This window comes from Patagioenas fasciata, chromosome 20 (genome assembly GCF_037038585.1).
Source record: "Patagioenas fasciata isolate bPatFas1 chromosome 20, bPatFas1.hap1, whole genome shotgun sequence".
Taxonomy (NCBI): Eukaryota; Metazoa; Chordata; class Aves; order Columbiformes; family Columbidae; genus Patagioenas; species Patagioenas fasciata.
The window spans coordinates 10496615-10524210 of NC_092539.1; the positions used below are offsets into that span (position 1 = coordinate 10496615).

Genomic DNA, 27596 nt, shown 5'->3' on the forward strand with positions numbered 1-27596 from the left:
TCTTCATATGAAGAATACACTACAGTAAGGGAAAAAAGCTCTAATTTTAATCGATATTTGATATGACAATAGACAAAAAGTTAAGCAGTTCTTCAATTTCTATTATAACATTTAGTAGTCAAATCTAATAATACAAAGATACTAAAGCCATCCCTTTGACGAACCTTGTCGATAATGGATTGCATGTGTGATTTATGTGCCAAATCACCATAAAGAAGGGAAGACCATTGTTCTGGTGATATTCGAAGTCCTGCTTCCATGGCAATGTGAACAATTTGGGCATCATGTTCTCTTCGCAAAGCCTCGTAACTCCGAAATTCTTCTTTAAGTTGCATCAGAGAAGAATCTTCATCCCTTTTAGTGACCTAATAACCAGAAATAGTTAAATACTCCTCCTTTACCAGAAAAAAATCTCCATCAGAAAATGACAGTGGCACAGCATAAATCACAAAAGTATTGCTTTTGTATATTTAGCACATACTTAGTTTTCTTCCATGTAATGATCCACTCAGCTGGCAGCGCACAGGCAGAACAGCCAACTCTTCAAGTCTTTACAGGATCGCAGGTGCAAAACTTTACCAACTCCATGACTTCCAACTAAGAAAGTCGGGTTCTCTGGAGCTGCACTAGTATAACGAACTTCAAATACTGGTATTTTACCTTAAAGCATGATGCTCTATACAGTAGCTGCACGACATGACCAATGCTCGTTTTAGAGGCCTGAGGAAATCTTGGTTCTAGCCTTTGTACAACAAAAAGTACCAGAACTTTTCTCGAGAGTGCAGAGCCATCTTCCAGTGCCAGTAATACAAGCTTCAGTGCCTCCTCTTGCATAGCTTTAACACACAAAACCAAAAGATAGCAAGTTACACTGCGCTACAAACTGTGCAGAAAGCATGCTTATCTGGTCTTTTGGCCAGAATTTTTGAAATGCTTCCCGACAATTTCAAACAACAGTTAATAAGGAAAAACACCAAACACCACAAACAACTTCAAACTACCAGACTTTTCTAACTTGTAACTTTTTTCTCCCTTCTTCCTTGCAAAGAGTTGAAAACCAGAAGTAATTAAATATTCAGTCACACAGAAGAAATTGCTAAAGAATGTTGTTCGTGTCAAGAAAAGGTACAGCTAAATATACTCTCTGCTGCAGACTCTAGAGGTACCTCACCTGGTCCTAGAAACTGGCATCCTCGTGCCCTGACAGCAGCCCAAAGGTTGGCAGAAAGCTGCTGAGGATTTTGGTGCTGCAGGATCAGTTCGGTGACGGTTCTCTCGCCCAGGGACCGAGCTGCCCTCATGGCTCGAACCCGACCCTCCTCCTCCACCAGCTGACAGTTCACCAGCGTCACCAGCTTCCTCTGCATCGGACGGCTCAGTGCGCTCTGATTCAAGCTTGCAACACCTTCAAAGAAAGAGAGAAAAGGCAAACTAGTGCTTCTAAGCAGAAAAACGTACCTGAATAAGACAAACAAAAATGTCTAAGAGCACATGTCTCTCTCTAGGACTCTGATACTAGACACAGGTGTCTTCCCTTTTCTTTGGCAACTCTGTGTAATTCGTTATCAAAAATAATTTAATTAAAGTTTTGATATCAAACCCATCCCCTGAGGAAAGTTCAGCTTTAGTGCAAATATTTAGCCCCCCAAAAGAATATTTTATAAACTTAAAAAAATATCAAGTGTCACAGGTGTAAATAAGTTTTTAAAGACATAAGGAAAATGTTATTACAAAATGACAGGATTACTCAATTGACTTCTCAAATCAGTGCTGAAAACACAATGCTGTTAGAAGTTACATCAAAACTCTGCGGCTCAGCAGACTCACCTTTTCCTCCACTTAACGGCTTTAAGTAGAGTGCCAAATCCTCAACGCATTTCTTTGCTACTTCATAATGTTTGTTCTCTCCTACATTACTCAACTTTACTGTCTGATGGTCAGGTACCTAAGAAAATGCAAGGGGGAGAATTATATATAGTCAGCTGATCCATCTCGTGTACCTGCGATGATACCAACATCTCTATATTAATCACACAACCCTGCAGATTTACACCACTTTTTAGAAAAGTGAAAGACAGGATCCAAGGTATGTAAAACGTAGTAAGGAATAACCTAAAAAGACTCAAGACTAGGATCAGGATGATGCAAGATTCATTTTGTTAGTACTCAACACATTAGGAACAGAAGTAGGACAGAAAAAAATCGCCACGGTCTAATGAGAAGGTACTTAAAAGATGAAGAACACAAGATGGGAGAGGATGATCAGTATGCAAGATCAGCATGATCTACTGCAGACAGACTAACTTACAAGACAAAAATTAACTGGCAAGAAAATAACATGAAAAAAATCAAAAGCAAAGTAAAAAAATAATTTAAGCATAATTTGGGCATGTGAAAATCTTCAAAGAGAAGAACCAGAAGCTTAACTTGGTGGAAAAAACTCAAAGTAGAATAACAAGGTCAGACAATGAAAACAGAGGGAGTATTAGTCACAATACATTAAGTTGTTTGAAAGACATTGCAAGAAGTTGGAAGACCAGGAAAATGAATGTTGCAAGATCAAGGCAGTGATTTGACACAAACTTAAAAATAAAAAGGGACATGTGAACTTGAGAAACAAACCACTTTGATATAGATCATGTTATTACCCATAGCTGTGCCAATTCATGTGATAAGACATTAAAAAGCAACTCTAAAAGCATCTCCTTACTGCATCACCCAGGTGGTATAGCGAGAGTAACATGAAAAAGCATATGAATCAGCAGAAGGTGAACAGACTTATTTAGTCTCCATAAAGCGCAGTACTGATTATATAACTGCTGTTTTGCCACTGCTGCGAGACAGCAGAGGGAACATTCCTGGCCTGATTAGCCTGTGTCTGAAAACGCAACCAAAAAGCCATCATCGTGCTTTTTGTTTTTTCAAAAATACACATATATTTCTGACTCTTGGTTAACAGCTCGCTACTTCCCAACATGTGACGTGGAGAAACAAGACTCCTTGCAAGAGTATGATGAACAAATGCAATCTGCAGGTTCACCTTTCTAATGCCAATTGTGACAGATAAATGTCTATTTCCTCATGGGTATTTTTCTCCAGTCACAGTTCAGGAGCCTTCTGAGCCAGAATAAGCTTACAACTAGAATATTTTACAAGAAGAAGATGGTCCTGAAAATGGTGTCATTGCTTTTAAGAATATGTATGGACTTCTAAATATTACAAAGTTAATCTTACAATTTTTTAGACTAAACCGAAGGAAAATGATCAGCATATGTATTGCAACTGGCATGTAAATGGTAATGACACTAAGCAGCAATACAAAAAGCTGCTTAAATCATACCTGGGCTCCAACTAACTGGAGGAGTGCAAAGTTGACAGGAAGCACATCGATGTCTGTGTTGATGGCAGTCTGGTCGAAAGGACATGCCTTGCGATGCAGCTTGTTCAGGCAGGTCTTACAGACAGTGTGAGAGCAGCCTAAGCTGATGGGTTTGTGCACATTCTCATCAAACTCGTTGTAGCAGATTGGGCAGGACAGAAATTCTGTCCACTGAGCTGCCTGCACAGGCATTGTGGAAGCTGGACACTTGTTTAGCAGGCTAGCAGACCATTATTTCACTGTACTATGTTTTGGCAGCTGTAAGTGAATAACAGATTATTTAAAACATGCTTTCTGATAATTTAGAATTATTTTAATTAAAAAAAACCCCACCACTTCAATATTTTACACAATAAAAATAAATCCTAGCGTTGAAAAAAAACAGCTTTGTGTTAGTCTAATAAATGTACCAGAAAAGGCTCATGAACTGAATTAATGCAGACTACCATCAACTGAAGTAGAACGTATTCACAATAAATGGCATTAAAGTTCTTCTCAGAGGATTAAATACACCTTTGGTGTAGGAAGAGGAAGACACTTACTGGCACAGAAAGCACAAAGGCATGAATCACAGCAATCATCTCTCACACTATCTCACCTAACCTCGAGTTCTCCAAGCCCTGAAAGCGGCCCTGCAGGTGCAATGGCTCCAGGGTAGGGAGAACATACAGTTTTGGGGTTTTTTTCAGGGAGGGGAGTTAAAATGTTCTTTCCATTTGAGGTGAAGTAGAACGATACCTTCCTTCTGCAAACCTCACTCAGACTTCATCAGACACCAGCACCCAAGGGCAGAGATTGCTGCATTCAGGTTTGCTTTTCACATCTCTACCTTACACAGTGGAACTCCACTTCCAAGAACACACAGCAAGAAAACCTCTGATGTGTTGAAAGTCCAGATATTTAGGACAAAACTCATGATAAAGCAAGCAATAACTTCAGTTGGCTTACTATTAAGTCTCTTCTCTTGAAACAGTGCGGTAGTACCAAGCAAATCTTTTACATAAATGTATTCCAAAGAAAATACGGATTTATAGAGGCTGTTCTGAAAGACACCCCATCTAATGTAACTTATGTTCTTGAAGAAGATAACAGGCCGAAGTTCACCCAAACCGTTTCCATTCAAGCTTTCATGCTGAAGATTTCCATGCGCAGCCCCACCCTTGGCTGCGATGTGCAATGGTGTTGACTCTGCACAACCTCCAGACCAGTTCGTTCACTTCAAGGCTGGGAATAAGCTCCTCCCAGCAGCTTGTTAGAAATGCAAATACACAAATGTTTTAATTACATGTTCACCGTTCTGTTCTTTTTTTTCTCCCAGGACAGAAAAAGGTAGTTGTTTTCAGGAAGGCGAGATCTCCCCTCCCCATTTGAATTCGGTAACTCTTTACTGCAATTCCATTATTGGCTGTGCTACAGTTAATTAATGCTAAAGTATCAGATCATTGAAACAATCACTAGAACACCAAATAGACTATCTGTGGATCTCATTTATGTTAATTATGACCATCTGTTTAGAAATTCTATTTAGTATTACGAACATTCAGTGTCCTTTAAGTAACAGGATACTCGAACATGCTGTCCTTATCTCAGTGAGCTTCTCAACATTATGCAGCAATTTTTGCCCCAAATGAATTCCCATAGTAAGTGTAAAACACACACTGAAGGTTGAACCTGTCCCTTCAAAACCAAACTGCTGATGTAACATGTTCAACACAAGCCAGAATATTCAAATACATTGGGCAAAATAGATTTTCGTCCAACTTCTAGGAAGACACAATCGAAGCTCTCGCAGGGATGAAAAAAAACCTGCAGTTCCCTTTAATTTATTGCTACATGTGTCTTTTAACCAAGGAAATTCAAAAGCAAAACAAACAAAAGCAAAACCAAACAAAGAGCCAACAGGCCTGGAAAGATTTTTAAAGCCTCTATCAAGAATCCCATCATGTCCTTAGCACATCTACTTCAGCTTCCCCCCAGAGCAGCAGGACAAGGGCTGCGCAGAACGGCAGCGTGAAGCTCCGCAGGCAGTGCTGAGAGCTCGGTGCCAGCGTCCCAGGAGCATCGCGATCCTCACAGCAGCGCTGTCGGTGCTTCTGCACCTGCCCGAACGCACAGCACGGCCAACAGCACAAACCGGTGTGCTGCGCCATGACTCACACGGGGAAAGCTAAAAAAGGCCAGGACACACACAGTTCAGCTGCTGAGATGTTGTCGGTCACTAGCAAACAGTCTCCATTTCCACCCTGCTCACTGATGATCTCAAACGCTCCAAGACGTACCCATGTTCAGCCTTCACAGATACTTCAGAGACTTGCAAGAAACAGCACCTCTGTATTTACAAGCTTTTCAAATATCGTTGTTTTCCTGACCAGCACAGAAATGAAAAAACAGATTCTTAAAGCATGCACCACCAATTTTTAAAGATCTATCTCCGGGTATTTAATCATCATAAATGACAGATTCCACTAAGCATGTGTTGACCTTCACACTTCCTGATAGGGAAAAAAAATAATAATTAAATCAGCAAACAGCTGGGGAAAGCCCCCAACTCCCCCAGCTTCAAGCAGCCGCACAGAGAAGTCTCCAGGCTTCACGAGCCACGCCGCTATCCTGCCATTCTTGCACTCCCCTGTGTTAAGAAAACAAATCTCCTAATTACCCTGTCACCTTCTACAAAAAGCATAAGCCAAATGTTTAATAGATTCTTGCTCCTTGTCAGAAACAATGTGTTTTGGGGATGTCCTCTTGAAGAACAAATTGCTTCAGTGCTCCAAACGGAGCAAACACAAGGAGGAAAGTATAATAAAGGCAGCAAAGCAGAAATCATGTTGGGGTTGTTTTTAACAGGCAGTATACTCAGTTTGTACCATCACCCCTGGTCTATCTATTGCTACACATACACAAGGACTTCTCTTCCCCAGCAATGTGTAAGTAGAAGCACCCTGCAAAAAACTCCCCCCCAAAATTGCTGATGCAGACACTGGCCAAACATACAAGGTAAACAGGTTGAAAAGACATGGGAGATTTTACTTAGAAGATGTTTACACAGTATAGTTACAATAAATACTATAGTATTACTATTAGATGTAATACTTCAGATGACAAACTGAAAAATGCACAAGTCTAAGCTCAGACATTACATAATAAAAACTATTACAGTTAAGTAATTTTTCTGTTTCTAATACAATAACATTTTCCCACTGCAGAAATGGTTGCAATGGAGTGTAGCAACCATGATAAATGACTGATTTTCTCATTATAAGTTTAGACCAGAATATTTGATGAAATTGGAAGGGGTGGAGGAAGGTGAAGCCCCAAAACCTTTCCTGAATAGCGGTACCATTTACAAACACTGGCAGTGGTAAGATTTAGATGTTCTTATTTTACATTAACTTTTAGCTGCCTAATCCCATGACATTCTTTTCAGCTAATCCAAGTCATTGTATTTACTCAACAACCTTTGGATGTGATTAATTTAATCCTGATATCCTAAAGAAACCAAGCTTAGATGATTGTGCTTTTGGTTAGTCTACTCCTATTCCATGTGAACCTCAGGACCTCTGGATCATTTTTGAGTCAACCTGACAGAGATGCATCACATCTGACACGTATATACATTCCATGAAAGTTGCTATCTGGAAAAAGGTCCAAATTTGCACACTTCTCATGAAAGGCTCCAGCATCACCATCTGTTCTGCCTGCTTTTCTGATCTATCATCACATACGCAACCAGCCAACCAGAGCCCAGCCCCAAAATATCACATTTTGTTCAGATATAATGAAGGGCTATCTGGAAGGAAGGGACATGACACAAATCTGCAGGAATTCCAACAAACCTCTACAGACACAGGGCTTGATCTATGAAGAGCAATGCTGAACATATGGCACTTGCTCTCTGGAGTTCACTATCGATACTCGTTACGCCAGGAGAGGTCTCAGAGCCCCCCACAGGACACTGAGCCCGCACATTGAGCTGAACCTGGACCAGCTGATTAGAAATTCTGATGACGGTGCTTTATATCTTACAGTCTACTTGTATCCAAGGCTTAGAGGTCCAACACCGGGAGATACTCACTTCTCCACACCAGAAGTTAACGACCTCAGGAGTGCAACAACTTGACACAAAAACACAGGAAGGGATATTTTTTAGTTAGCCATGCTGTGCTACCTTGCATCTTAGTTCAGTGACTAGATTTCTCATTTACAATATGAGATACAAATTCAATTACTTTTAAATACTTTTGATCCAAATACATACATTAGAGGCGGGGCAATTTCAGTCCCTCCCCTTGAAGCTACACCTCACACATAAAAGGACTGAATATTCAAAGACAACTGCAGCCTCATGTTCAGCTGCCCGAGCAGACAAGTTGGATTTTGTTTCATTTTTAAAGATCATTTGTGCATTTTTCCTAATCAGCCCTTGGATCAAATCTAGGTATAGTTCTTTGAGCAAGGCATAAAAAAACAGCGTCTCCTCCCCACCTCCCTGTCCTGGTTCCTGGGCAGCATGGGGTTCAACCTGAGAAAACTTTCTTCTCTTCGAAGTCAAACAGGTTCAACGTGAGGCAGGGAGGGATCCCCTTCAAAGCTGCACATCGCCCTGAGCCAGGGCATCGACCAAAATGCAAGATAGGCAGGTTCCATCTCTTTTCAAAGGAAGGGTTGAAGGCTTACGCTCAGGTCCCCACAGCCCAGGCAAATGCCCAGGGAAAACAAGAGAAGGATCAGCAGCAGCCATGTGGCTGAACAGAAGTAGCTCCACGTTCGGTCTGCTCTGCTGAGACCTGCTCGATCAGCTCCCTCGGGGACACGAGCAAAGGAGAGTCTAATAAGCAGAGCTTGCACGAGAACGCAACACGGAATAATTCTGTCAGTGCTAAACAAAGGAACACCTTGAGAAACTTCTGGGATTATACGGTATTTTCACAAATTAAGGTAGTCCAATTACAATCCCACTGTGCATTTCAATCCAAATCTTAGAATTCAATTGATTTTTGATCACTAAATTAAAGAGTCCTTGATGTTGACTTGCTCTTAATATTGAGTGCAGAGATTGTGGTATTTTCTAAGTGATCTCCATTACAATTTTCATTTGTTTGCACTACAAGGAGGTAGCTTTTCCAAGCCTTCCTTCCTAAATGATGCAGTTCTGAAAGCATCCTGACTAGGTCAAAAATGTAGCGTCCACATAATCAAGTTATCAGTATTAAATTATTCTCTGAAAGGGTTAGAACCTTTTATTCATTTCTCTTCAACACCCATCATCTACAGATGTAAAAAACTAGCTTCCTTAAAGGCTTAGAAAAGGGCCATCCCCATAATAGCTTTGCATCATCCAGCTATGACGGCTTGAAATTAAAATAAATCCTCTTTACAGAGCAGACTTGCTTATTTCTACGTTCCATAATATCTGTCACATGTAAATCTCCTTATATCACGTGCAAATTCTATATATAAAGCAGAATCTTTAATGGTTATTAAAGATGGTATTTCAATGATTTTTTTTTTTCCACTGAATGTTAATGCTATGGAGAGTATCTACAGGCCAATTTAAATTCCAGAAAGGAGAAAACTTGGTGACATACTAGAATATGTATCTCTATCCACACTACATTTTGTCAAAATGCCTACAGGATACTTTGCTTCTGGTTGTCTTAAACAATTAAAGCTTAGATCCCCTGTCCCTCCCTGAAACACGGCTGAAGAACAACTCCCGTGAGCAGGGGTACAGTCCTCTGATATAAGTTCATGCTTGCTCAGTGGCTGCTGCAGTTCACCCACTTCGGAGGTGAATCCCTCAGTCAACACCAGAGTCAGTGGATCCTCAGCAGTTCACACTTGCTCTTTCCTGTTCGAGTGTCGCAAGCAGAAATCCTGTGAGTAGATTTTAAAAGTTTCCTATATACTTATGTAATGCCACTGTGGGGTTTTTTGTGCTTTGTAGGTGCCACTGAAAGGAGAGATTGTCCTTGCCACAAGGCTGATACGAATTCAGCTCCTATAACCGTATTGACTTTTCAGGACTAACTGAAGGGCAAATAAATGAAAAAATTTCTCTGTCATCAAAATCAGTTGAGCTTACACTGAATGCAAAGAAAGGGAACCTATCTCTAAGCAGATCTGGTTTGACACAATTACTTCAAGAAGAGATACACTAAATAATTCCTCACTCTTCATTCAGATTTTCAGAGAATAAGGTCTCTCATGTACGGCTTAGTTCCTGGTGCTCCTTCCCCACCTTGTTTTTAACCCATGTTGAAACTATACATTTTATAAAATAAATACCAATTCCATTCTGAGACATGGGCAAGAAAACAATGGTTCCACTGGAGCTGGAAAGCATTTGTAAAGTTCATACAGAATAGCTTAATAGGCCCAGGATATATATTTTTTTTTCCTTTAATTGGGATTGCCCAGTCAGTGAGATCACTTCCACTGATCCCATCAAGGAGCATGCAAAATCTTACTAAACAAAACAGACCATGCATCTAACAAAAACACTACCGGCTATTACCCTGTGGATACCGTAAATATGCCATCTATTGTAAATCAAAGCCTTGACTAAAAGGGATCAATACTCAGTACTAGGCCTTGAGTCTGACGTATCTCAAGCACTGACATTAGAGTCGTTGGAATTGAGTATTTCTGAGAGAAATGGACATGACCTCAAACATGACAGGAGCAGAAGTTAATAAGAAAGCTTTTCTTGTGGCAAGCTTTGCTTATGTTGCAGAAACAATGAAAAGTTCGTTAACAAGGCATGCAGGTCTTGGGAAAGCGATTAATTACAAAAATTAAGAATTCAGTGCTTCACAGTATAATACTTCTATTAGCAACACAACCTTCAATTTCTAGAATTTCCACAGATATTTAACACAGACCAAAGGTCAAATGGGAGTATTTTGATTGTTACAATTGTACTTGTTGCTTCTCATTTAAAATGAGAAAATACTTTCTGTCACAATTACAAATTTACACCTTTGTAATCTGAAGAGCTATTTTCAATTTCTGTTTCACCATTATGATATAGCTATAATGGGCATGAAAGAATCATCACAAGAGGAGCTACAGGAACTACAGTTAAACCCAACCAAAATCCTAAGTTTGTACTAGCGGAACAGACCTCAAGCAGACATTTTCCTGGTTATTGACCTAAACTTTGCCATTATTTTCTCTCATTCAAGATACACGCTGCCCCACTTCGAACCCTGACTGTAACTGATCGCTCCTCACCCTCCAGTGACACCGCTGCCTTTTTCTGCGCCTTGTGCTGACGTCTAAAGCTTCACTTAAAATCCTCCGTGCACCTCAAGCATCAGCAGAACTCAGACATGCTTTTCCTGGTCAGTTGCTTTGGGGTTTTTGTTTAAGACACGTTAAACGTGACATGACGGGTGCAGTTCCAGGGCCCATTTTCCACCATGACTTTTCTCCACCATTACCCTCAAGCACAGCTTCACAAGACAGGGAATACTCATAGTCCCGGTGCGATTCTCCTCTGTACCGGAGAACACCACAGCACCGGCCCAGGCGGCCCAGGGGAGGTAACCGGGAGCGGCCCCGGTGTCGGCGCAGAGCGGAGCAGCCCGGGCGGGCAGGCCCGGCGGGTCCCCCCGCAGCCTCGCCCCCTCGCCAGGCCGCTGCCAGCAGCCGCGCACCTGCGCCCGACCCGGCCTTCACCGTCACCTCGGAGCCGCCGCCAAATGGCTGCCCCGCGGCCCCCTCCCCCGCGCCGCAGCGGCGGCCGGTCCCCGGCGGGGCGGGGGCGCTGACAGGCCGCGCTCGGCGGGCGAGGCCCGGCCCCGCGCCCCGCCCGGATTCCGCAGCGCCGGGACCCCGCAGGGCGCCGGGGAAGAGGCGGGGGGGTTGGGGGAGGGGGGGCGGGCGGAGCCCTACCGGGTCACCGCGTCCCCCGCGCCGGCCGCCCCCGCCCAGCCCGCTCCTACCTGCGAGGCGCGGGCGGCGGGGCCGGGAGCAGGCGGCGGCCCCGGCCTCTCACACGCCATGGGGCGGGCAGCGCGGCGCGGCCCGGCGGAGGCAGCGGCGGGGGCCTCGGCGGCGCCTCCTCATCGCGCTGACAGCCGGGAGCGCCGCCCCGCCCCCTCTCGCGAGACCCGCCCGCCGCCGCGCGAGAGCCCAACGGCCGCGCCGCGCCCGCCGCCGCCCTGCACGTGACCGCGGCGGTGGGCGGGGCGGGGCGGCGCGGGGCGTTGTGGGAGCGGGCGCTGGGGCGCTACCATCGAGATGGCGGCGCAGACGCGCCGGCCCACGTGACCCGCCACCAGCGCCCCCTGGCGGCCCGCCCAGCGGCTCCTCGGCCCGCAGCGTCGCGTCTCCGCTGCGGGTGTCGGTGATTTACTTTCCTTTTTAAACTGTAATTAGTAACTTGGTTATTACTAGCGCTCAGAAGGATGAGGGGGTTGGAGCGGCGCCTCGCTCCTCTGCTCGCTCTCAAAGACCCCACCAGATATTTTAATCAAAGCCTGCAGAGTTTTGATTCTGAGGAGAAAGCGTTCATCGGGCAAGCGGGTGCTGCTGCCAAACCCTTCTGAAGGACAAAAAACCCACATTACTAAATGACTGCCACTTGAACACCATATATTTTTTGCAGCATCTTCTTTGCTCGCCATAGCCAAAAGAATAAGTTCTGAGGTATGCACAGAATTATTTAACTGTGATTAGAAGAACGCATGTGTATTTCTGAAACAATGTCTTGTTTGCATTTCGTTTATTGCGTTATGACGGTACAAGTGGTTACATGTGTGGAAAAGGGAGAAGAAACACCTTTAATCAGGTTTTGTTCACAAAGCTTACCAAGACACTCCAGCCACTGAACAGAACATGCTGCTGCCCGTCACACAACGCAATTCCCTCTCGTGTCCACATGCGATACAACAACAGACCCAAAAAAGTCGCAGTCCTGCTCCCACAGAAGGCGGACTTGAGGAGATCGGCCTCTGCTTCTCCTTTGATGCACAGGAAAAACCCGTGCACACACCTGTGAAAGTCAGTCTGACAAAAACCGAAGAAGTGTTACCAATACTAATCATACGCCTGCCAAAAATGCATACTAACTGAAGCAATATAGACACAGTTGAACCAAATCTGTCCCATAAATGCACAATATATTTATTGACTGAACTACAGTAACAGCAGCCCAATGTAAAAAGGATTAGGAGAGGGAGTTAAACTTTTTCCGTGTTTTATAATTTCTTCCAAGGATGAAGGAGTTTATTTTAAGTAACTAAGATGGTCTGTAGACACACATGAAAAGCTACATACAAACCTGTACATATACCCAAGTTAACATCTGTAAATACAGGAAGGGCAAGTGCAGGTATTAGCATGCTTTTGAAAATCAGACCCTTAACTTTATGCAATGAAGAACCAAAATTAATGGTATTATGTGAAAAACAAGCAAACTGTACAAATCACAACAGTGACAGACTAATGAATGCAAACAGAAGACAGTGCTATAGAACACTTTTTTTTTGCAAAATGTCAGGCAATTGTACCACACCTGACTCATAAACCTTTCAACTATAGTAATTATCATGACAATTTAAAAAAACACTCATGAAACAAGTTTTAAAACCTCTTCAACTAAGTTTTCCCATAGATGAAGACAGTAATAAAGCTGGCACAGCTGCCCATGTCCATTACAGATAAGAACAAGGACCTGCGCGCTAGATGTTGTATCCACCTAACCCCTCCCATAGCTGATAAATAAACCCTCAAACAATGGCTGGTGTACTCACACAGGGAAGGAAAGGAAATGCAAACTGTTAACTGACATTAACAACTATTGTCTTGGATTTTAAAACAGCCAGATGATGGAGCACATGGGCCAGACTTCGGACTCAGAGCAAGAACTTTGTAACAGCACTTCTGAAACCTGGAGGAAAGTGGACCCTCATGGTGTAGGCACGAGCTACAACTACTGCTTTTTGCTAACTAGACAGAATCTAACGTTAAGTACCATTACCTCATATTAACAACTGCATTGACTCTTTATTCATATCACATTAAGTAGAAGAAACACATTCCAGTCAAAGACAGGTACAGGATAAAGATTCTGCGTTATGGGGCTTCCAATGCTTGCAATGAGACTGAAATGACCTTTGACAAAGTACAAACACATCTATCCAAACACACCTAGTTACGGGTTTACTGTATCACAGAATTAGAGTATGAGAAGACCTCTATGTCTAAGCCATTCCTAATAAGATATAAAGGATTATTTTTCAAAATTAACGTAGAAACTGCTATTACGTAACAGCACACAGCTCAATGTTTCACATCAGTGTACATGTCTAGGATTTGTAAAAAATGAAGGCAAATGTTACAACTCAACAATCAGGACTAACTGAACTGGAATTAGTCACAGAACACTGGTATGACAAAAAAAAATTAGAAGAGCAGAGTTTAGAAAAAATCAGCACTCATTCATAAAACTGAAAGCAAGTGGTTCTAATGAGACTATCCAGTTAAAAATGAACCGCAAGACAATCCTGTTTCTGTTACCAATTCTCTATTGGCAAGAGGCAATTTGAAAGCTTCCTTGACTAGTTTTTGTTTGCTGTGTGGTCTTTCTTAAATATCACAGACTTGCTTATGAAAACATGCCTTCTTTCTGCTGAAAGATTAGCAAAGTCTGGGCAAGTAAGGAGGTGATTTCACCAGAAATGGCACATGAACTGGGTGGGAATGACTTGCTGAATAAACACAAACATTGCCTTTCCTTAACCATTCTACATCAGGAACATCACGGCTCAGGCTTCAGCTTATTGCAATATCACTGACAGTTTGAAAATCAGCAGCGCCTGCCCTTGAAACAGGGGAGCGTAAAATAGAACTGGGGGAGGAAATCAGAATGCGTCCAGAATAACGGAAGCTTGAAATTGTTTCCCGTATTTTGCAGTTTACTTTCAACTACTAAACACCCTTTTCGCACTTAAAATCGCAGTCTTAATGCAAAAGGCAAGTCTGCTTCTCGCAAGGCCTGTCTCTGCTCACCAGTCACATATTTGTGCTTCTCTCCGTTATGTGGGATCTGTATCTAGGATGTCACTAGGCAGGAGCTTTTTGTGGAGCCTGGCTCCACAACACCCTTCCGTTAATCATAGTCTATTTTAACTTTCGTAATAGTGTTCAGGTTTGGTTTTTCGTTGCTACTCCTTCCATGAACTGAAGTTAAATGCTTTTTAAGGGCGGACTTGTGTTTAAAGTCCATGTCACAACAGTGGCACTTGTAGGGCCTGTCGCCGCTGTGGATGTTCAGGTGATCCTGGAGGGTGCTCTTGGCCGTGAAGGTCTTCAAGCACACCATGCACTGGAAGGGCCGGATGCCCATGTGACCCCGGATATGTCTGTTGAGGTTCTTTTTTTGCGTAAATGTTTTGCCACACTGCAAACACAAGAAGAGTTTGTGCATTTTCAGATGTCTGAGATAGTTCTCAAGATGCAGAAATCCCCTCGGACACTTCGGACATTGGTGCCGCCACGAATTGCCAGAATCCTCCAGGCTCTGGAGCCCGTTCACCAGACTCGAAGTTCCTTCTGCATTGTCACTGACAAAAGCCTGGAAGTGATTTCCTGACATTTCTGTATTTCTGCTTTCAACTGTCGAATTTATCAAGGAATGCTGAGTTTCTGGAAAATATAAGTTGGTTTTAGAGGATGTGCAAGGCTGAGGAAAATGATCGTTTTCCACATTTGTTACGCTCATAGAATCCATTCTGAAGATACAGATTTCATCATCCTTGTATCCAATTTCAACCGTTGATATTTCTGGGGTTTTTGTGTCCTTTCTTTCTGAGATCAAGCTCTGCACTGCGGGCCGTGAGATGTCCCCCTTCTCCTGTTTCACAGGGTATTCTACAGTCCCTGGGCTGTCTTCAGAGATCTCAATTATTTCACAGTCTTTCTCTAAAAGCTCATCCCTGTTTCTCAGTTCAGCATCCGAGGAATGACACCCCTCCACGGCCTGGTCACCGCTCTCCATGGAAGCATCGGTCTCCAGGTATTTCGACAAAGCCTCGGTACATTTCTCCACAATGTGAACCATCTGCAGGTAGCTGGCGGCGGTCAGGTACTTCAGCAGCTCCTTCTTTTTGACTTCCAGAGCCCCGGTGTAGCAGGAGAGCAGCAGCTTCCTGCCCACCTCGGCGCTCTGCAGGATGGTGATGCGCACCTGCCGGGACTGGTTGAGCAGAAACTGGTCCCGCATGAAGGTGGAGCAGGCGGCGAAGATCACCTTGTGCCCCTGGAACTCCGTGTCGTTGATGTAAATGGAGACGTCGCAGAAGAGGTTCTGCTGCCGCAGGAGGTTCATCTTCTGCAGCACCGCGTCGCCCTGCTGCTCGAACTGGAAGTGCAGCACCTCCGAGTCCGCGGCCATGGCGCCCGGCCCGCGGGGAGGCACCGACCCCGCCGGAGAGTCCCGCCGAGCGCAGCCCGCCCCGCCGGCAGGGCCCGCCCAAGCCTCTCTGCCCCGCGGCGGCTGCCGGGCTCCGCGGAGCCGCCCGCCGCTCCCGCTCCCCCGCACTCACCGGCCGCGGCCCGGCCGGTCCCCGCTCCGCTGCGCTGCGCTCCCCCGTGCCGCAGCGCCCCGGAAGCGCTTCCCCCGCCCCTTCCGGCACCGGCCGCCCGCCCCCTCCGGCGATGCCGTTCCCGCGGCGGGCAATGAGAGGCGGCGGGACACAGAGTTAGCAGCACGTTTATTGTGAGACTTGGCACTGCTACAGCGGCTGCCGCCGGGGACCGCCGCACCGCACCGACACCGGGGCGCGCCTCGCCAAACGTCCGGTAGAGGTAGCAACGTATCAGCCCGGGACGCCCCGAGCCGCCGGCCCCGTAAGGCATCTCGGAGAGGAGCTGCCCCGGGGCTGCTCCTCGCCCCGCCAGCGAGAACAGACTGCGGGGACGGCGCAGCGCCGGGCGGGGCAGCTGGCTCGGCCCCGGCCCCGGGACGAAGCTGCTCCGCCAGCCACCGACCCGCCTGCTTTGGTTACAACACGTAGGATCAGAGTTCTGCCCAGTCACTGAAGAGGTAGCTAATGCTCAGTCCGTCGGTTATACAATCTCCAAGGAAAAACGTCCATTCCGCCTTTTCAACCCTTATCAAGTCAGGAGGGCCGACTATTTCCCCCCCTTTATGAAAAATCAAGATTTAACATGACTTCAGAATTCAACAGTTTCAGTATGTATCACATTTTGATTCTCCCTCCTCGCTTTTACTCCTCCCAATGACTCCAAAACCAAAATCAGCCCCGCACAGTTTTGAAATTATTTCAACAAAAGTTCGGTGGCAGCTATCTAAGTTTTGCCATAGAGCTAGTGGAGAAAAAGACTGACACTTCAATTTTATCAGTTACTAACCTGCAAAATATGTCTTCTAAAAGAAAAATAAATTAAGGAAAGCCTCACCCCGATCTATACAGGAGGCTGTGCAGCTGCACCATCCGCTGCAGGAGCACGGGCTACACAAGCTACCACCACTCAGAAAAGTGGTGAGCCTCAACCTCTGGGAAACCTAAGAGCTCTAACGTTTTCTTCTATATATATATAAAAAAATAAATAAAATGCCAACATAAAAAAAAATCCTAATATATTCAAGGAGTTATTAAAATATTTTTGTAATAGACTTCAGTTATTTTTAGGATATGCAGGAAGTTGTACAGCACATTGTGAGACTATCCACTTACCAGCAAATAGTATTCTACACATGAACACACAGATTATGACAACTGCTGTAGTCCTCGTCCAAATACGCGGCATCAGTAGCAACAACCAATGGGTCTAGTCTTTCACTAATCGGAACATTGCAATGAAAACAACATTGTACATACATGGACAATTAAGTTCATCTTATTCAATAATCGAGCTGCCTCTGTATATTCCATTTATAATAATTCTCACTCCATTTTAACCTGTAGTTCCGAGAAGCAGCATTAGCCAGGTTTTCCTTTTCTAATGCCTTTCACTTGTCTGTTCCATATAGGGGCAAATGTCAGATGAACTCTACCACCAGTGCGCTTTGCACCTTGCCATCTGTACATTGCCCTCCTAGACCTCCAGTGTTCTGGAGTCACGCAGCCATCTCCTGAGTACATCTCTTGGTCTGCACCCTTTTGCCAGGCCCAAAGCACAGACATTAGCAAGAAGTCACTTTTCATCCCACAGATGCGTCCGTTTTCATTGGAGAAGCAGTCTTGTACCTTTCTGCATTTTCCTATTTATTTCTGCTGTGGTCTCACCGAATGACCACAAGCAGCCTTCGAACTGAACAGCCAGCAGTCTCAGCCTTCTCAGACGTCGACACCACCACAGCAGAGGGTGGACTGAACACCTATATATCTTGACCAATAATTTTTTAGGTAAACCTTTGTCTCTTCATACCAGCTTCAGGTCACCCATGGCTACTTCATCAAGCTGTATTCTCCTTGCAGTAACATTACAACTTCATAATTCCACAAAAAAAAACAACTTTCCAGATAGAAAAAGCTCTCAACACTGTCCATTTTGCTGCCGCTTTTTCTACCATTTGTACAGTTTTATTCCTTTTTCTGGCAGAAGACCATTTTCTTTATCGTGTCCATATGCATATCTGGTTAAACTGTTCACTAGTCTCTTACAGCATGTTGACCTGGCTCTGCAAGCTTTTATTCTCCATGTCTATCTTCATTTTGATGTTAGTGCTATAACTTATTTCCATATAGTGAATAATATATTATCAAAATGTTTGAATAATACAGAAGATTCTGCCTGAAGACAAAACGCAAGTGTCAGATGCAACCATCATTAGCTCAGAACAATTCTAAAAGCAGGTTGCTTTAAGAGGAAAAACAGTTTTCCTTCCCATACAAACCTATTGTCTGTCCCAGGAACCTGAACAATAATTTTAATAAGTTCCAAATAGTTAGATTTTAGGCCTAAATATGTTTGCTTAGATTTTAGGCCTCAATATGTTTGCTACAACTTGAAAAATGTAATGCCCTGACTTCATTTCCATTGCTTCATAGCTGTCCATGTAATAGTTCATGTAACAGTCAAGTACAGTAGTTTAAGAACTCGATTGCAAGAACTGATTCACAGAATCACCTTGCTTTTCCACTTGAAACGATGTGGATTTCTGAAAACGTTCTGCAATATTAATGCTTTTTAACGTCCATCAGTGTAATGTCTGCATATGGGAATCCTGGCTTCTACACACACATATCTGAAGATCAAGACCAACTTTTGATAATTACATACAAACCATTTTTTGCTCTAACACACCTTTGGTCATACCTGTTTAGCATTTTTAACCATACAATAGCAGCCTTTCACCCCTGCCCCTCATTCAAACACACAAACAGGACTACTTGTAAGTAGGAAGCATAATCTCAGCCTCATGGCAAACCTTGTGGAAAAGAGCTGCACTGGAAGAAATACTTACTCCAAATACGAACAGCAGTTCTCTACATAGGATCAGCCATTTGATTATTTATGCTACACTTCAATGTAATACGAGTGCTGTTCTACTGGGAATGGCGTTCCTCAGATAAATTAGTTTCCTTCAGCCTGATTGGGATGCGGATAATTCCACGGCACTTTTGAGAAGCAATACAGTATAATCACAGAATCCCAATTAACAAGCCATTCCCGCTACATTTGATGTTTAAGGCGGTATACAAGAGGTATTGCTGAGTACAGTCTATAGCTGATACATTAACCTATGGAAATTGTGCTACCTATACCTCATCCTAGGCTCTGTAAAATACTAAAGGTCATGAACTATGCATGTCACTTAAAAAAAAGTGTTCTTTGAATGTCTAAGAATTCAAAAAACTTTATGTTGTTAATGTTCTTATGGTGGGTATTTTTGTTTCTTTCTTCAAGTTAGTTAACTGACGTGGCCCTTGTTAGTGATCAAGGAGAGATATAGGAGAACTAAGGGGGGGAGGGAAAGGAAAAGCGTGGAGTTGTTTCATATTGCAGCTTTTAAATCAGATTCTTTTCACAGTGTCAGAAAGCAGTATTTCTCCACTCCAGCTTTGCTCACAAACCAACAACTGTTGTGGCTTATGTGATGCAAAATTTATGGAAGATGGATGATAATTTTTAGGTTTGAAGTGTTTAGCTTGTCTCACTACATACACTGGTACGTGCCCTTTAAAAATCCTATGTATGACAGCATAAGAAACAGGTCATACTTGCACTCCAGGCACTGACCTCTCACATTCCAGAACTGAAATTTATTCTCATTTTGAACAGTTCTATGCACGATCAGCTAACCCTGCCAAATCATTTAGGGTTTTATCTTTTTATAATGCATGTCGAGGTTAAAAACCCTGAGAGCTTTTAAGATAGCATTGACTGGCAGCAGAAGTTTCTTGAAATAGTTTAGAAAGGGCAAAAAGGCGACAAAAAATACTTCATTTCAACTGTAGGGGTCTAGGGCTAAGGTCAGAGAAAAATAATTTTAAGAGGTAAGTTTAAATTTAACTACATGGAGTGCTTTCAGTTATCCAGTGCTTAAAACAAAAAAGGGTTATTTCACAGACTTGTCCGCTTTGCTCTTTCCTCCATCTGCCCAGGCAGAGGCCTCTAACTGTACAGCAGATGGTTTTACTTGCAGCGCAGAGCAAGAGCCTTTCAAAACGTGTTAGTCTTGAGTCTCCTAATCAGAGAGAAATGAAACAATTAACCCCGTAATCCACAGTAGAGACACAGACAGAAACCTGAAGGAAGATTGCTGTTCACACAAAATATCAAGTAAGACTAAGAATGATGGCTGAAGACCTGCCAGGTTTTGCAATCCAACCTGCCATCCATCCATAGCCTTTCAGGGCATACCACTAGTGTAGGTAAGAGCCCAAACCAACTGTTTGCTCCCCTCAGTCACCATCCCTTCAAAGGGCTGGCTCTAATTGCTTAATTGACGCAGGTACTATCATTTCTTAAACTGAGCACAGCCTGAGGCAGCTTCCCTGCATCCAGCACCTGGCTTGCATCAGCTTGCTGACAGACCTTAGTGTCTGTAGCAGCGCTACATGTGAACGAATCGAAGTCCACTGTTATGTCTTGAACGTTTCTTTCATTGGCATTGTCAAAGCTGTTTTTACCGTGTAGCTGTTTAAGATGTTTCCTCAGAACGGGTTTATGCGCAAAGACCATGTCACAGTAGTTACACTTATGGGGTTTGTCCCCGCTGTGCAGGTTGAGATGGTCCTGTAAGGAACATTTCTGAGAGAACGTTTTCCCACAGATCTTACATTGGAACGGTTTGATGCCTGCGTGCACTCTCATGTGCCGGTGGAGATTGCCTTTCTGAGTGAATGTCTTGCCACAGAGCAGACACATAAACAGTTTATGCATCTTTAAGTGATTAGCGTAGTTTTCCAGATGCCGAAATACTCTTGTGCACTTTGGACACTGATGATGCCACTGGAGACCTTTGTCTATACCGCGGTTGTTAGGCCCAAACATATCTTTAGAGGCCAGAATGATGTTATCACTGCCAGCATAGGAAAGGGCGTAATTGTGGAGGTGGTTTTGCTCTATTTCACTTGCTCTGTTTTCAACAGTGGAGTTGATAAGAAAGTGTTGAGGCTCTGAGGAATGCAGTGCAGTTTGTTCAGGAGAAATAAACTGGTTTTGATCCTTCTTATTCCTGACTTCTGTTACCTCCCCGATGGACTCCACCTTGATGATCTGAATATCGCTGTCCTCCATGTCCATGCTGTCTTCTGAAGGCTGGATACAAGGTGAATCTTGCTGCAGAGAGTCGTCATCTCCTTGATGTTCCTTCAGCTCAGAGGAGTCACTCTGCTGTTCACACTCCTTGCCCTCCAACGGCTGCTTCGGTTTTATAAATTTCCAGAGGGCCTGTGTACATCGTTCGACAATGTGGCTCATCTGCAGAAAGCTTGCGGCCGTCAGGTAGTTCACCAGTTCCATTTCAGGAAACTCCAGAACGCCACTGTAGCAGGACAGAAGCAGCTGCCTCCCCACTTCCGAACTCTGCAGGATAGAGATTTTCACATCTCTGGAGTCATTGAGTAAGAACTGATCTCTTAAAAAGGGAGAGCCAGCAGCAAAGACAATTTTATGCCCATGAACTTCAATGTCGTCTATATGGACCACAACATCACAAAATTTGTTTTCTTCCCTCAGTTTGTTCATTTTCTGTAACATTGAATCTCCATAATTGTCAAACTTGAAGTGAAGAATATCTGATCTTTCTGACATTTTGGCACACCTAAGAAAAAGCAGCAAGAAAAGGGTTTCAGACGCCTTCAGAAACAAGGGACCATGGAAAGTTCAGAAACACTGACACCACCATTCCGCAGCACAACTGGTTCTGCTGAATCTACAGAAAGCAGAACAGCCAGGCTTGTACCCATCCCCATTTCTACGGCAAAAAGTTTAATTTTATGAGGCAATAGTCTTTAGCAAATATAAACAGTAGCAACAGATCATCGTGAAATATCTTCAAAGAATTTCAGGCATTACAGAACTATTTCTTTATGTTTTCTTTTGGAAGGCTACTTGTGAGCCTGTTTTTTCCATGCATTGGGACACTACAATATAAACGCAGGGACAGCGCCCATGCCAAGGTAACGCTGTACTACGCTGTTGACAGCGCACGACTGTTGCAGCCACTTCCTCAGGCAATTACAAGAGTCACATCGTGAGAAACTGAAAATGGAAAAGAAGTGACTTGCCTCGACATACATTCAGTTCCCATTACTACTGCCCTCCGAGGGAAAAAACAAACATCAAATGAACGCCAACCCCGGGGTGGCGGACCAAGCCTAACTCCGGGTTGGTCGGGACCCTGCTGGGCTCCCCGGCAGCACCGCCCGCTAGGAGCAGGTGCCTCCCCGGCTTTTACCGGGCGCGGATCGCCGCCGGCTCCTGAACCCGTTCTTCCCGCTGTTCCGGGACAGCTCGGCCGGGAGCCCGTGCAGCTTTTCAAACCGCTGCCCGAACGCGAAGCTCTTTCCACGAGCCGGGAGGCCGCGGGGAGAAAGGGGCAGGTACCTGTAGCGCCGGGCCGCGTCCCCCCGCTGGCATCCGCGGCCGCTCCCACCGCGGCTTCCGGCTACGGACCTAGAGAGGGGAGGAGAGCCGCCGTGAGCCGCCGCCCGGGCCTGGGGCCGCGCCGCCCCAGCGCCAGGCCGGGCCCGGCCGCCAGCCGCGCCCCCGGGGCGGCCCCGCGACCCGCCGCGTCCCCGGCCGGGCCGAGCCGCCCGCCGAACCCGGCCCGCGGCACAGGCGGCGGGGAGCGCGGGAGCCGCGGCCCGTTCCGGCCCCCGCTCCGGGGCCGCCGCCCTTGCCCCGCCAGCCCGCCGGGACCTACAGCCGCCGCCGCAGCCCAGGACGGCGACTCGGAACCGCATTGTTCGGCCGCCGGAAGCGCTCGCGCGCCCTCCGCCCCGCACCCGGAAGCGCCTGGCGGGGCGCCCGCCCCCTCCGCGCGGTCACGTGGTGCGCGGAGCGGCGGCCCAGGCCCGGCACCGGGAGGCGGCGGCGGCGGCCGGGGTAGGTGGGGCTCGCGCTGCCGCGGGGTCTCGTCCGCCCCGTCCCTCCGCCCTCGGGCCGCCCCTCTCCTGCCGCCGCCTGGCGGCCCCGGCCCGCTCCCGCGGTGCCCGCGAGGTGCGTGCGGGCGCTGCCCCGCCGCCGCTCCGGGACTCCGCCGTCGCTCCCCGCCCCTGACCGGCCACAGGCGTGCGGGAGCTGGGGGCGCTACTGTGCCCCGTTACCGGCGTCGCCCTGCCCTGCTTCCCGGTCCGTGTCGCCTTCCCGGTGCTGTCCCCTCCCGCCCTCTGTCCCTTCCACCTGGCAGGGGCCGCGGCCTCGGCGCGGAGCCGCCCGGCAGCAGGCGCGGGAGGCGGCGGGAGCGGGGCCGCCCCGGCTCGCACAGGGCCGGGCGCTGCCGGGTCTTTGGGCTGAGTCCCGGGACAGGTGGGGGGGCGCCGGGCTGGGCCCGGCCTTGCAGCTGCCCCGGCTCGGGGTGGGGGGCCGGGAGACCCCCTCGCTGCTCCGGTGCTTTCAACCTCGAATCCACCGGTGTCCCCGGGACTCCCTGAGCGCGAACCGGAGCCGCGGCGGGGCCGTCCTGTCCTGCGCTGGGCTCCTGTGGGACTGACGGGGATTCTCTCCCTGGCCGGGCTGTGTCGGTTGTTGCCTGTTGCTTCCAGGTGAATCCTAAAATGTGGCACTTGATCAGGTCCAGACATCTGCATGTGTGTGTGTGATGTACCGTAACCGCCGTGTTTGTCTTGTTTCCTTTTTCCATCCTGTTGGTATCCGCACGTTTGTTTCACTTAAAACATCCCCTAGATTGCGTCAGGGGGGGAAATTAAGTAGAAACAAACAGACTCTGCTAAGTTCGTTTAAAAACATGCATCAGCAAGAATTAAGTGAAAATTGAACCGGTAGAGGTAGATTTTGTGGCTTTTGGCTGTGTAGTTTTGCCTGTTCAAGGGATTTTGGGGTACACCAGGAAAAGAAGAAAAAATACTCAAGAGAGGTTTGGAGAGAGGGAAAAAGATTGTGTTTATTTCTTAAGTACAAGTTGGAGATCAAATACTGCTTACTTGCTTTATTACACAGATACAGCTTGATCTATATTCCCAGTTTTGTTCTACTCAGAGGTTTTATTAAAGCACAACTTGATGGGATCTCTGAGGTTTTTGGCTACTTCATTAGAAAATACGTAGTTGCATAGACTTCCCCCTTGCTGATTAAATTACAGAAACACTGTATTCTTTTTAAAGGCCTCTACTCAACATTAAAAGGTCAAGGACCTGAGCAAACTTAGCTTTGTGGACACAGTAAACAAATTAACAAATGGAGCTTGGCAGAGGAGTATCCTTTCGTTTTCCAGGTCCTAGCGCAGACAGCTTTTGGTAGCACGCACTGAGCGTAACTCTGCTTTTTTCAGTTCTTTCACGGCATATTTTTGAAGTGCTGCGTTTGCCTGGTAGGCGTAGCTCTGTCTGTTTGCATGCTAATGAGAGAGGAGCTCCAGAAGCAGGCACAGCGTCCTCCCTGGGGTTTGCTGGGCTCTGGGTCACTGCGCCGGGTCCTGTGGGTCCCGGTCCCCGCGCAGGCAGCACATGGGTGCACCTGATGCTGATGGAGCATCAGCCGCTGAGCGCGGATGAACCGCCCGTTCATAGTTAATTCATTCCAGCAACATTCTTGCGATGGGCCAGCTAAGGCAGTGTCAGCATTTCTTTTATAAACCACGGTTTCCCAGGAACTGCTGCATATTTCTGGGGCTGGAGAATTTGCTTATTACAAGAGCCTAAAATTAGAGTTTTGTCTCCTAAGCAGATGGTTCAAATTAAGATTATAAGCACAATTATGTTGGCAATAACTGTGAATCTGTTAAGGATTGTTAACAAAGATTGCATTAGCTTAACTCGTATGTTTTGCCTGATTCCTAGTTTTGCATACAATGGCTAATGATTCACTCAGCTTCCTGAAATCTGTGCTTCTCAGCTCTTGAGAAGAGGACGAGTCTGAAATTTATGGCAGCGTTATCTCCAAATAATGATATCTTTTTTTTCTGTCTGGTTCTTGAGTTTGGTGGGAACATCTGTGGCTGTCAGTGCGTTTTAAAACAAACAGAAAAGTTAGTATTGCAGTTGCTATTTCTTATTAATTACTCTCTTTAGTCATCCTAGGTCTTTATTTTCATGTGCAGTATTCCACTGGCTTTCTTGCTTTGTTCTGAGCACAAAATACTTCTCGGTGCTTTTGAGAATGTGTTTTGCACAGAGAAGGTGGATGAAGATCAAACATGTGGTTTTGCAGACTAATCACGTGATATGTGAGAGGAAAAAGGTTGCTAGGGGTTGATCTTTCTTGTGTGTTGTTTTTCCAAAGGCCGCAATAAAATACAGGCGGTGAGTGTGTGCTCAGAAAAAGTGAAACCACAGCTCCTTTCCCACGTGTCTGTCAGTGTGGTGCCACTTCTGCTCTTGTGTTTCTCATGCTACTCGGACTGAAACACCTGCCTGACACCTGTAATGACGACATCGTGCTGTAGTCTTTTCCAGGCTTTGTTTCGGGGTTCGCTGTGTGTTTGTAAAACAATGGGTGTGCACTGCTTCGATTGTGAAGGTAAAAACATCATGGATGTCAAAGACTCTAAATAGTGCTGGCTTATTTGACATAAACCAGCTTTGCAATGTACCTTGGAAAGCTTCTGAACTCTGCTGCAAGTTCCACTTTTCACTCGCACTAAGGTGATAATGGTGATAACTGGAATTCCTATAGGAACTGCAGCTGAAGCGCAGATGCTGAAAAAGATATGAGTGGGGAGAAAATCTCCTTTCCTCTCTAGTTTGTATACCCGTTCTCATGCTTACTCTTTTCTGCCACGAAAACCCAAAACTTAAGTATATTTTTTATTGTTTTCCCCTCTAAATTCAGTGCTAAGGGTGCTACATCTGCTGTTGACTTAAAGGTAACTGCTGTTTTAAACAGTCCAAGAAGTTTGCAGCTGGGACACTGATGTTTCTGCTCACCCTCTGGCTTTTAGTGTGGCTGTGGATGTTCTAAACACGGGGGAATTGGCACCCCTTGGAAACGGTGTGGGACCAGCCGGAGTTCAAGGGCCTTGCCTCACCTGTTGCGTGTGTCTCAAGGTGGCGTTCAAGCCTCATTCTCTCATAGTAGTGTAAAATTGAAGGGTTTCTGGTTTTCTTTTTTTAATATACTGTTTGCTTTAAGCAGTACTTACAAGGAAAATTTCCATCGCAGATTGCGGGTCAGGTGCCAAATATTTGGGAGAGGATAGGGAAGCAGAAATGTTTTGTCCGTATGTGTAGCTAATCTCAATGATAGGTTTGTTTTCCAGTTGTTTGGGATCTTAGGACGGTGAGTGGTGCCTTTCTGTTCCTTTGCACACTATGTTGAGTAGAGAGAGGAAGGCAGGTTGCTACTGTTGTTGGATTGCTTTAAAGATAAAAAAAGGAACATTTTTTAAAAAGATGGTTTGATTGTTGGACTGGCATTGCAGCGCTGTGTAACGGTAGCATGCAGAGTGATGGGGAGTTGCATTGAGAATTACAATTTTAAATAAAACTGAGAGCAGTGACCCAAGAGCCGGCTGTGTTGCCTTTCTCATTTTGCAGCTTTGTCCAATGGTCTTTTGTGTGAGGAGAGGCCAGGATACCCATTTAACTACGCAGGCGAGCAAAGAAAGACGTTAATAAAAATTTGCCTCTTAGTATATGTTTTACCTCGTCACTCCGTCTCCTGTAGGTGTGTAAAGACACCTTCAGGCAAATACTACTTGATTGTGTGTAGTTTTGTGTTGGGTGCTAAGTTGTGCTGAGTTCAAAAGCTCATATTTTATTGATGTTCAGACAAACCAAAGTCTCTTTCCTTATGAAGGATGAGACATTGACTTCTTGTGAGAAACATTAAAACTCGAGGTCTGTCCTTGACTGGGGTCTTTTCTCCTTGTGCTCCAAACTGTGAGAACAGACGGTGTTGGTTCTTCCCAGGCTGCAGGTGTTGCTGGAGATCAGCCACCACTCCTGGTCGGTCTTGCGTTTTGGTTACTGAGGAGTCATAAAGCAGCACCACTTGATTGCCCCGCTGGCCTTTGGTGTGTGTGTGTCCTTCTGGGCTGGCCCATGTTCCAGGGAGCTCATGGGCTTTCTGGTGTTGGTTCTGCCGTCGTGTGTTTTCTAATTTGGGTACAATGATCCGTCTGCACGGAACAGAATGTTGACAAGGAACTGAGGAAATACAATGCGTGCGAAGCAAAGTATGGGGATGTGGAAATTTTCATTGACTTCAGACAATACTTTAGCATTTTTAGTATTTGAAGACACTGCTTTTGCACCTCGACTATTTGTGCATTAGTCTAATCAACCTCGGTGGCTGATTCCAGCATGGTTGGGTAATTGAGCCTTGCTTGCTGTTGTATCTCTAATCAAAGTTGCTTACAGTAGTCTACTACATGGTCCCCTTTCCTGTGCTCTATTATCTTGTGTAATTTCAGTAAGACTTTTGCTCAATGTAGGGTTGGCAAAGTTGGGCTAATTGGGACCTTCTGCTGTTGCAATTCTGCGTTGTGAAACTGGCGGCGTTCGGCTGAGCCAGCTGTGCCCCAGGGTCCGTGCGGTGGCCGTTTACACCATGCTGCTGAAATCAGGAGTATGCAAAAGCACAGCATACTTCTGCTTTGATTTGAGTTCAT

At 45.6% G+C, this 27596-nt stretch overlaps 4 protein-coding genes across 13 annotated transcripts in view; 1 reads left to right on the forward strand and 3 right to left on the reverse strand.

Annotated features, from left to right (window-relative positions):
- RC3H2 (ring finger and CCCH-type domains 2) overlaps window positions 1-11474 on the reverse strand; it is a 33444-nt gene extending 21970 nt beyond the window's left edge. For 3 of the 6 annotated variants that reach the window (XM_065853680.2, XM_065853682.2, XM_071817447.1), the window contains exons 1-6: window positions 11329-11474; window positions 3341-3637; window positions 1828-1945; window positions 1172-1405; window positions 661-836; window positions 165-365 (exon numbers count right to left, since the gene is read on the reverse strand). In XM_065853680.2, the coding sequence (XP_065709752.1) occupies window positions 165-365; window positions 661-836; window positions 1172-1405; window positions 1828-1945; window positions 3341-3571 (960 nt within the window). In that variant the 5' untranslated portion in view covers window positions 3572-3637; window positions 11329-11474. Of the gene's footprint in view, window positions 1-164; window positions 366-660; window positions 837-1171; window positions 1406-1827; window positions 1946-3340; window positions 3638-10615; window positions 10987-11328 lie in introns of those variants that run through there. The other 3 variants (XM_071817445.1, XM_071817443.1, XM_071817444.1) reach the window with 2 other exon arrangements.
- RABGAP1 (RAB GTPase activating protein 1) overlaps window positions 1-27596 on the forward strand; it is a 171806-nt gene that overhangs the window by 91272 nt on the left and 52938 nt on the right. For 2 of the 4 annotated variants that reach the window (XM_065853985.2, XM_071817380.1), the window contains exon 1: window positions 22821-22912. The exons of 1 other annotated variant lie outside the window; for it this stretch is intronic. The gene's annotated coding sequence lies outside the window, so the exon portion shown is untranslated. Of the gene's footprint in view, window positions 1-22820; window positions 22913-23348; window positions 23572-27596 lie in introns of those variants that run through there. One more of the 4 variants, XM_071817379.1, reaches the window with a different exon arrangement.
- Window positions 12096-15973, reverse strand: ZBTB6 (zinc finger and BTB domain containing 6). The gene has a single exon (XM_065854104.2). The coding sequence runs from the start codon at window positions 15780-15782 to the stop codon at window positions 14499-14501; it is 1284 nt and encodes a 427-aa protein (XP_065710176.1). The 5' UTR covers window positions 15783-15973; the 3' UTR covers window positions 12096-14498.
- On the reverse strand, window positions 16975-22825 carry ZBTB26 (zinc finger and BTB domain containing 26). 2 transcript variants are annotated; one of them, XM_065854025.2, is made up of 3 exons: window positions 22731-22825; window positions 22412-22480; window positions 16975-21626 (listed from the first exon to the last, which is right to left on the reverse strand). In XM_065854025.2, exon 3 carries the CDS (start codon window positions 21614-21616, stop codon window positions 20300-20302), a length of 1317 nt encoding a protein of 438 aa, XP_065710097.1. In that variant the 5' UTR covers window positions 21617-21626; window positions 22412-22480; window positions 22731-22825; the 3' UTR covers window positions 16975-20299. The 2 variants fall into 2 exon arrangements, with proteins under 2 accessions (XP_065710097.1, XP_065710096.1); XM_065854024.2 differs by having other exon boundaries at window positions 22412-22785.